Here is a 9,435-nt window from a genome sequence, read left to right on the forward strand (position 1 = left end):
AACCATGGAGGAAATTCCTTGATATCTAGTGCTGACGAAACTCAAAAAATGGGCTGAAAAAACTCAATCGTGTGTGGGGGTTCAACAGTTGGGGTGTCTTCGACCTCTAAGAACCGCCCTTCACATCATAATTATAAGTCTCCAAAACAATTTGAGCTGAAACAGCTGAAAGGTTCTAAGAGCGCTTGATGCCGGCTGAGCGCTACCTGTTTATCCCTTTTTTGCGGACGAAAAGTCAAAAACGTCAGACGAACAATCTTTCAAGCAAAAAATCGCATTAAAAAAGACCGACAGGACTAATATAATTGCTACAAACTTCGTTTGAGAGCAATTAATGAGTCAAAATGCCGCATCTGAACAAAAAACCACTAGCAAGAAAGAGAAATTTGGTTCAAACAAAAAACGGCCTAGAATGATCTATGAAGGAATTGCAAAAACCATTTAGAAAAAATCCGATCCAAAAAATTTAAAAAAAAAACAGTAAAACTTAAAGTGAAATTGCCGCATGTGAACAAAAAACCACTAGCGAGAAAGCAAATTTTTGTTCAAACAGCGTTTTCTCACTCTACTTTAAAATTAGAGCGAAAAAAACAACGCCGCAAAACCATTGCCTTTTTCGCTCCATTTCCTGTTTCGGCGTGACCAAAATCACCACTCCAATTTGACTTCATAAATCATGAAAATTAGTGAACAGATCTTTAAAAAAAGACAGCGCCCCAATACAATTCGAATTCTTTGAATTGTAAAAAAAACCACGAGGTCCCCAATAATAGCCGCTTTCGCTTCGTGGCTATTAATAACAAACCTCTTACTGATTTATCTCCAATTGAGTACTTTAGCTGCCATATGGCCAATCGGGTCATGTAAAAGGTTACTTTTAAAGGAATGATTGAAGAAATTCCAAGTCGACTTCTACGTTTGCCTACTCTCAAGATTTCACCAAAGAGCGTTTCACATTCAGCACCACATGGAGATAACATTCTTTTATTAATAGGAACATAAACATTCCCTTCAGACGCGATAATGAGTTTTCTGGTATAGATAACGGTGTCTGCTAAGAGAGTAAAATTATAATCTTCGGACCAATTGAGGATTTTCCGTTTACCACATTAGATTCAGCTTACTTTTTTTTGAATCAAAATTCGGCTCAAAAACCCAACGCAGTCTGTTTTAATTGCGATAAGGTTCAAGTAACTAACTTTCAGCTTGTGGACATTATAGAATTAAGTTTACTCAAAAATTGCGCTAAACCGTCGGCAAATCATATGTCAACAAGTGAATTTTTAATGTCCTCTTCTGATATGCTCTCCGCGCAATTGAGGCAAAGTCATTTTTGTTATGTTTCCTCTGTCAATTAATTGTTGACGCCACGGAAAACTTGATCACTTAATTAGAAAACAAGATAACCGTATTCTCTTAGTTAGCGGTATTTCATAAATTTACTAAATTTTCCTGATAAAAATAAAGTCACTAAGTTCTGTTTGAACATTCAACTCAAAATTCCCTGCAGTTTATTTGTTATCTCCGACATCGATTGTGTGAAATCCGAGCACAAACTCTTCTCGTAAGATGTAACCGCAAATCCTAAACTATTATCTGCAATCTCGTAGCCCACTCCAAGGCCATTTGGCACGACTGGGCAAAATGCGCCCGCTAAACAGTACTCAGAAGGCACTGTACTCGTACTAAGGATAAACTGATGAACCCGATCATACAACTCGTGTCTGAATAGTTCTGGAAGTTTGTCTGGGTTTTCAGCCATTGCTAACTGTTTCATTGCGAATAAATGCCTATCACAGCCTTGACCGGTCGCCGCTTTCTTAGTTAGGTCATTGTGTTTATCACTGCAAGCCTTCATCAAACTTTGCAGCTCGCTTTTGGAGGTGTTGCCTCCGAAAAATGCTTCAGTGAAACGCTTTGTTTCCATTGTACAAGCTCTCACTGTTTCTGTTCTGCCGTGTTTAAACCCAGCAGTGCTGCAAGATTCGTATGTTGGCACTGTTTTTCCGTCACTGATTTGGAAATAGCCCAGTTGGATGCACAACTGCATTAATGAGTCCGGGCTCACTTTGGCCTGTTTGGCGAACTTCTTCCCAAAGCCCTCTTCCCCTTTATACACTGAGAAGTTGAGAGATTCTGCCTTGCGGTCAAATTGCAGCATTGCGTCTTTGCACACTTCTTTACAGTCGGCATCTGTTGATATCTTCAGTCGTTTTACTTCTTTCTGTACTTGTCTGAAACATACGCTTTGCATTAAAGCAGTTTGAACAAAACATGATGTTAAACATATCTTTTCTTTATTCAGAATATTACGCAGATTCCTTTTGAAATTTCTGTTTGTAAATTTTCTAATGCATACACCACCGGGGCTATAAATAAATTTTGATATCAAAAGTAAATCTACATAATAATGTTTAATAAACAACCAATGTCCCAATCATCTGATAATCATACCTGACTTCAATATGAGCAGTTTGCACCCCTCAATTTAAACACAAGAGGTCGCTATATGTATGCATATATAAAGACATTACAAAAATACTCACGTTGGAGTCCTTGTGATTGGCAAAAAGTCTTCCTGCGTCATACTGTAAGGCAACGCGGGGTTCTCAAACGAATCCTTGCAGACATCGTTTAAGAACCTTACAACTGACACGCCATCACCCCATGAATGCTCGAACTGAACTGCGAATGTTCCATCTTTCAGGAATATCATGTTAAGGCTTTTATCGTACCACCTGTTTCTCCCATCGCCTATTAGAAGCTTTTTCACTGATTGCTCTATTTCACTCACAGCCGAACCAGCGGTGTAGTCTTCAAGAGATACAACAAAGATGGCTCCGTCTACAAGCCTGAACAAAAAATGAAACTAGTCAGAATTAGACAGAAAATAAAATTTAATATAAAACAACCTTAAAACATTGACGACCCCAGGGCTTTCAAAAACATCTGAAAACAGATGGAATTAATATTCTATAATCTGCCTCAAAACTTATTCAAGCTCTACAACGATTAAATCACATGTGACTTTTAGTCTTCAATTAGAATGGAAAATTAACAAGAAATGATGGAATGAATCGAGTTGGCACCATAACAAGGAGGCTCACTTGTCTGTGCTATGGCACAGCTAAGTCAGACCTACCACCATAAATAATACTCAGAAGGTTTCCCTTACATGAGACACTTTATGTGTACAAGAGCAAATAATGAAAGCTTTAAACTCTGACAAGAAAATTTTTCGGAAAAGCTGACGAGTAACTCGTGATAGAAATTTATAAATTATAAACTTCCGTATGATAAAGCTAAAATTATTTAATGCATTGTTGCCTGTAAAAAATTGAGAAGCAGATTCAAAAAAAAATATTCTTGGTTCTAAATGAACAACAATACGTGCTTCAAAAAAACTTCCCTTTTTCTCTAGGAGTATTTGGTCGAGTACCATGAAAAATTCTTCGCATCAATTAGTTGACACAAACTCAGAGCCAAAACCACTTTCTTCGTGGTCGGCAGCTTTTTCGTGAGTCCTCAATTCGGTTCTTTAATGTTCTGCTTTTCTTTTTCGTAAACTACAAGACAAGGTGCTGCAGAAGTTGTGGAGCAAATTTTCCGGTCAAATTTTGCTGATAAGCTTCGGTTCGATTTCTTTTCCGTTCGATTCAAAAACGCTCCTCGTTTTCTTCACGTTTTCTAGGAGAATATTAGACTAGTTTTTGTCTCAGCAGTCCTGCTGCCGCGCAAAACCACATATGAGCGGAAAATTAGGGTTAAAAATCGCAGGGAAACAAGTCTGTAAACAAAGCCGTAAAATAGCCGCTGCTGACGCGCTTGACGCACATTGGGATTTATGCAAAACAAAAAAAGTGATCAAAAGGTAAAGCGAATTAAAAGCGCCTAAATAATAGCCGTTGAGAGGCTGAAGGCAGCTATTAATAATTTGACATTGTACTGAACTTGATTAATCTTTGTCGATTGTGTCACTTTTATAGTCTTTGATCGGGTGGTATGATCTTTGGCCTCAACTAAACCGGAACTAAACCGTAGTAAATTGTTGATACATATCGATTGGATTTCTTTTCTTCCGATCGATAAAAAAAGCTCACCGTTTTCTTCACGTTTTCTATGAATATTAGACTAGTTTTGTCTCAGCAGTCCTGCTGCCGCGCAAAACCACATATGAGCGGGCAATTAGCGTTTAAAATTGCAGGGAAACAAGTTTGTAAACAAAGACGTCAAACTGGCGGAAAATAGCCGCCGTTGACGCACATCCGGACTGAAACAGAAAAAGCAAGAGCTTAGAAATTGAAAGAAATTTTGCCTAAGTTTCAAAAACTGCTCAAAATTGGTATGCAATTTGAGTTAGATTCTAAATCAATACCTAATTCAGCTGCTTAATTGGAAGACATTAAGCTTAATGTTAACGTCCGCTTGCAAACACTCTTATGAACTTTTGATAACCTAATTCACTATAACTTAATGACCGGGCTTCATCGATTTTTCCCGTTTCTTTTGATTTTGCCTTTTGACTTTGATCGTATTCACTATATTGCGTAATTCAATGCGTAAAGGAATTTGAAATCCATTCAGTTGAAACAGCGAGTGAGATAAATCAGAAGTCGAGCACGAAAATAGTGACTTATGAAAAACGAAAAAAGTGATCAAAAGGTAAAGCGAGAGCGCCTAAATAATAGCGGTTGAAAGGCTGAAGGCAGATATTAATAATTTGACATTGTACTGAACTTGATTAATCTTTGTCAATTATGTTACTTTTAAAGTCTGTGCTCGGGTTCGGCCTCAACCACCTCGCCGTAATAAATTGTATCATTTACAAAAACGGCACTAACCTCAGCTTCCTTGTACCAACGGGCAACAACACTTGATGTAAAAAGTACTAGATTTAATTTGAAAAAAAAACGCCCTCCATGAAGGGTAGTCGCGAACCCCGTGGGCGCAAGTCGACAACATGCATATAAAAATTCTTGAAAGTAGCCAAACGTCAAAACATCATTTATAAACGAAGACAGGTTCAGAAGGAAAATAAGTGTACAAGATTAGTTGAAATCGAGATTTGTATAATTTATAAGGCGGTTTAGGACAACCACCTCTCCTCAAATATGGCTCAAATTGATGCTTCGAAAACAGGATAATCACGCGCCATGGAGGCAGAGTATGGAGTTGAGCAAAAGCGCGAAGCTAAATTTTGTCCTAATGCACGTAATCACTTCAGAATAAGAATCCTTTTTTAGCTGATTCCTGCTGCCAACCGCTGTATGATTTTCGGCGCTGACGGAATTACTCCCCCAATTCAAGAAAAAATCAACGAACAGAGGGTAGCCTTCGCGACTTGATTTACTCTTGGTTCAAAATTTAATTTTTTGAGGGTCTCATTTATATGAATCCAGTAAGCTCTAGAGCAACTCTTAGCAAACGTATAAAACACATTTTTTATTGAAGCGCGAACGAAACAGCTCATTTGCTCTTATGTCTAGTTCAGCATAGTCATCAGTTGTGTTACTTCTATTTGCGAAGGTTTTTCCTTGCAAAGTCTGAAGACAAGCCTCCACTTCGACATCGCATACTTCGAGCGAATTGGCGATAAGATCTCATATGTCGTTGTCTTTGATGTGTCAATAGTCACTTTTTGATCACTGCAACGCATGAGCTAAATTCCATTTTTTCCACATATACAGGTTGATGGTATTTTTACGGGTTCCCAGCCGTATCTGAAAGCAATTCCGTCTCTAAATTCTCCCCTGGTTAGATCGAAAAGGCATCCTTTCAAGTGAAACGTATTGAGCCAGCAGATCTAAAGAATAAGCCTGAGTTTTATCAGCTCTTTATTTGTTTCTCTCAAGCTGGTAGCTGCTTGCATAACTGGATTCGCAGCGCGGGAGTCAAACAAGGGCTCACAGACATGAGATCTTTGATACTCATTTGACCTGTATTTGGCTGCCAACAAGCTTGGGCCACCATCTCTAACTGGAAGAGAAAAGAGATTTCTATACTTATTGTTGGAGGAAGGAAGATTCAGCATTGAAGAGATCAAATCGTTTTTAACTATATTTTCTGCCTCTTCAAACAGCTTGACGAAATGTGGCGTCGTTCTTGCAATGAATGCGAGTTTACGGTAGACTACATTTGCGTACGACTTATAGACATTTTGAGGAGACATCTTAAGGAGTTGAGCGAGTTTTCGGAGTAGCATCGAATAGTTTTCCGACTTTTCTTTCAGGAACTGTTCGCAAAATCTTTTGAGAGTAAAAATCGTTTTCTATCGATCCTAATCTGCTGTTATTCGAGTAGTTGCTTTATCATGAACTAGATTAGTATCATCCCTGCATATACAAGAAAAATTAAACTCAAAATGAAAATCTGGTTGGTTGAGATCAGCAAGGCTCTGAATTTTACAATTAAATAACAGGTCAATTAAAAGAAAGCCCATCCCCGAAAAGGGTAGTCGGTCAACTCGGGGCAGCAAGTCAACTCCTATGTATATTTATAAATCCAGACAGTAGTTGGAAATTAAAGCATCAGATGCGAAAGATAGAAAAATTAAAGCATCAGAATTATAATCAAAATAGATATGATAAATAGCATTTCCAATTAAATTGATATTTTTTTTAAAATTCATGGCGAAGATTAGGCTAAACATATATTTTAATAAGCCTAAACAGTATTGCTGAAACGCTCACCTGAAAGCCTCTTCGTTTCCATCGAGTTCTAACAAAACATTCCTGACTTTGGACCAAGAGTCACGATCAGTGGTTGTGTACACTCCTGGGGGGAATGCCGGATTACTACTATCTTCCAATATGTACTCTATATTTTGCATCAATTCTAGAGGGTCAATTATTTTGCCCTGCTCAGAGAGCACGTTAATAGAATAGAGATGTCCGTTGCGCAAAAAAACAACATTCCGAGAACCAGGATTAACCACAAGCTCGTCCTTTTCTTCACGAGGCAATCTTGTTGATGCAAACAGATTTTTGTACTGACTCATATCTAAAGGGTAAGACTTTCGGAAATATGAAGAAAAATAGGAAAATTTTTGAGGCGTAAATCGACAAAGATTGTCATATAGAGCACTGTTGATATTTGCATTATTCATGTGGAAAACATCTGGATAAAGGGTTTGATTGTCTAAAGCGGCTTTGAATTTAAGCGCAGAAACAATTGTATTTGCACAACGCGTTGATTGTAAGTACGGGTTAGAAATGTCAACATTTGGAGGTGGAATGGCGACTATAACAGGAGTATGCGTAAAAACAATTTGTCTGCGGTCCTTCAAATACATGTCGAACCAAAAACTGGTAATATAACTTGAATGAGAGTTTGTTTCCGCAAAATCGACCAATTTCTTGTGCAAGCTAATCCCCTCATTTTTCTCATATGACGCAAGTACTTTTTTGAATTCATTAAATTCTGCTTCTGATAGCAACGGTTGAACTGAATCAGAAAATCGTGCAACAGTATCTTCAAGCTTTGGAATGGGCAGCCGGGGCATTGATTTCTGGAAATGCATTGTGGGAATTGTTCCTCTCATTAACGAATTCTGATCCAACACAGAAGCCTGCCTCTGTTGTATCATTCGCGCGCATAGGTTGCGTGACACCAAGCTTTTATGCAACCGACTTGCCATGATCTCTGAATCAATTTCAAAAGTCAAAAACTTTGAAACCCAATCAAATTTAAATTTGCAAGACCGGTTTCACCGAGCCACAAATAAGGTCATTCAGCAAGACCATTTTTAAGCATACCTCTGACACAGAAACCAAACTCTCGCAAAAACATTTTGCAAAACAGGTTTTAAAAAAGTACTTGAAAATTATTCGTCGGGAACAAAAACGGTCGGCCCCATTATGCAGCCCGAGACGATAAAAGGTAAGAAAACGAATGCTCTACTGCGAGGTAAATTTTAATTCTATTCTGATTCGATCCCCCAGGCGGGGATTAGGAATAATTGATGAAATGGAATAAAGAATAATTAATTATTTTGGCTAAGAAAAATTGGATCTTTTCCGTTTGTGCCCCCCAGTTAATTAAATATAATTAATCCAGTGTATCAATTTCAATTTCGGCTATTTCGGGAAAAAGATTTAGCCTCTTTTTGCTTTTACAATTACAAGGTTCGTTTCACCGTCACACAGTTCAACTGTGGTCCTTTTTCTAGTCAAATTTTGTTCCTAGAACGTTGTTTGAGATGTTGAAAATACCCTAATTCCCTCATTGGATTAATGAGCTAGGATTCCTCATTGGATTAAGTGCAAAAATAGGATTGGTACCACTGCATGGCATATCGATCGACAGGAACACACGCATGACACAAATAATGATTTTTAGGCCGATAAAAATAGTCAACAAACTTATGGTGACATCCATGGCTAAATTCCAGATTTGATTCACTCTATTACCAAGGTAAATAATAATTAAGAAATCGTGCCACTGGTGCCTGTATCTGAAGTCCATGTTGAAATACTCTGAGGTCTCATGTTCTTATGAGCCCGCTTGTCCCAGGAAAACTTCTTCCTGTTATTGTTTTTCTCGAGTGTCTTAGCCTTTGGACTGTCTTGCCAAGTTCAAGGTCATCATCATTGAACAGTCCTTCCATTGGTGCAGTACTTGACCAATTGACGTTAATTCTGTGATTGGGCATGTCATCTGTCTTGTCAACCAGTCCTAGTTGTTGGCCATATGTAATCTATGACGCGTTCTGCAGCTCAAGTGCGTTCTGGTACAAGGGGTTGCAATTCGTTATTGTAAAATTTCTATAGAACACTTTAGAAATTGGGTCAATGTATCTAATCCCTTCTGAACTGTTGTCAGAAGACAGCCTAACTTTACTTCCTTGGTAAAAAAATATTTTTCTATGACTTGGACGACAATTTTAGCTCACTTATGGACATAAATTCCTCCTCCCGCTCTTTCGGCGTGTAATCCCAGAGCGTTTTGTTGATTAAAGAAAACGTGGTGTGCGTTTCCATTTAGTGATGTAGTTAGAATCGTTGCTCTTTGAAATTTTTCCATGTGACAATTCAATAGCTATTTCTTTCACTCCCTTTCACCACCCTTCATGAATGTTCTTGATTTTTTCTGAAAAAAAAGCATCCGCCACCAACCAACCCATTAAGTATTTCCTTCGGAGCAATAAATTTAAAGTCCACTTTGTGTCCATGCCATAGTTTTTGGCGGACTCATTCTTTTAAAGTGTAAAACGTTGGAATTATTTGGGTTTTCTCGTTGAGGTATGTTGCATCGTCACACCAACCAATTATAGTAAATGCGGCTCTATACATGCAGTATTTTTATTTTTTCATGCTATTCTCAGAGTAGATAAGTCCTCCTTGGTTCACCTGCTCCTCCTCGATATGTGACGTTTCGCATATGGTCCGTTCAGAAATGGCAAATTTCGTCAACTGCAGAATTTTCTCAAAATCATAC

At 38.1% G+C, this 9,435-nt stretch overlaps 1 protein-coding gene across 1 annotated transcript; it reads right to left on the minus strand.

Annotated features, from left to right (window-relative positions):
* Positions 1-1,403: 1,403 nt before the first annotated feature.
* On the minus strand, positions 1,404-7,637 carry LOC142341486 (carnitine O-palmitoyltransferase 2, mitochondrial-like). Its single transcript, XM_075392454.1, has 3 exons — positions 6,690-7,637; positions 2,547-2,852; positions 1,404-2,234 (listed from the first exon to the last, which is right to left on the minus strand). The coding sequence occupies exons 1-3, from the start codon at positions 7,634-7,636 to the stop codon at positions 1,490-1,492; spliced, it is 1,998 nt and encodes a 665-aa protein (XP_075248569.1). The 5' UTR covers position 7,637; the 3' UTR covers positions 1,404-1,489.
* Between the last annotated feature and the right edge of the window lie 1,798 nt (positions 7,638-9,435).

Source organism: Convolutriloba macropyga, chromosome 6 (genome assembly GCF_964194025.1).
Source record: "Convolutriloba macropyga chromosome 6, txConMacr16.3, whole genome shotgun sequence".
Lineage (NCBI taxonomy): Eukaryota > Metazoa > Xenacoelomorpha > Acoela > Convolutidae > Convolutriloba > Convolutriloba macropyga.

What these genes read in the sequence shown, in the direction of transcription:
- LOC142341486 (XM_075392454.1), bottom strand. Translation starts at nt 7,636, where the DNA reads ATGGCAAGTCGGTTGCATAAAAGCTTGGTGTCACGCAACCTATGCGCG. An exon ending in GGAAACGAAGAGGCTTTCAG is followed by an intron (nt 2,853 to 6,689) that starts GTGAGCGTTTCA and finishes TTTTTTGTTCAG; the next exon opens with GCTTGTAGACGGAGCCATCT. An exon ending in CCAATCACAAGGACTCCAAC is followed by an intron (nt 2,235 to 2,546) that starts GTGAGTATTTTT and finishes CGTATGTTTCAG; the next exon opens with ACAAGTACAGAAAGAAGTAA.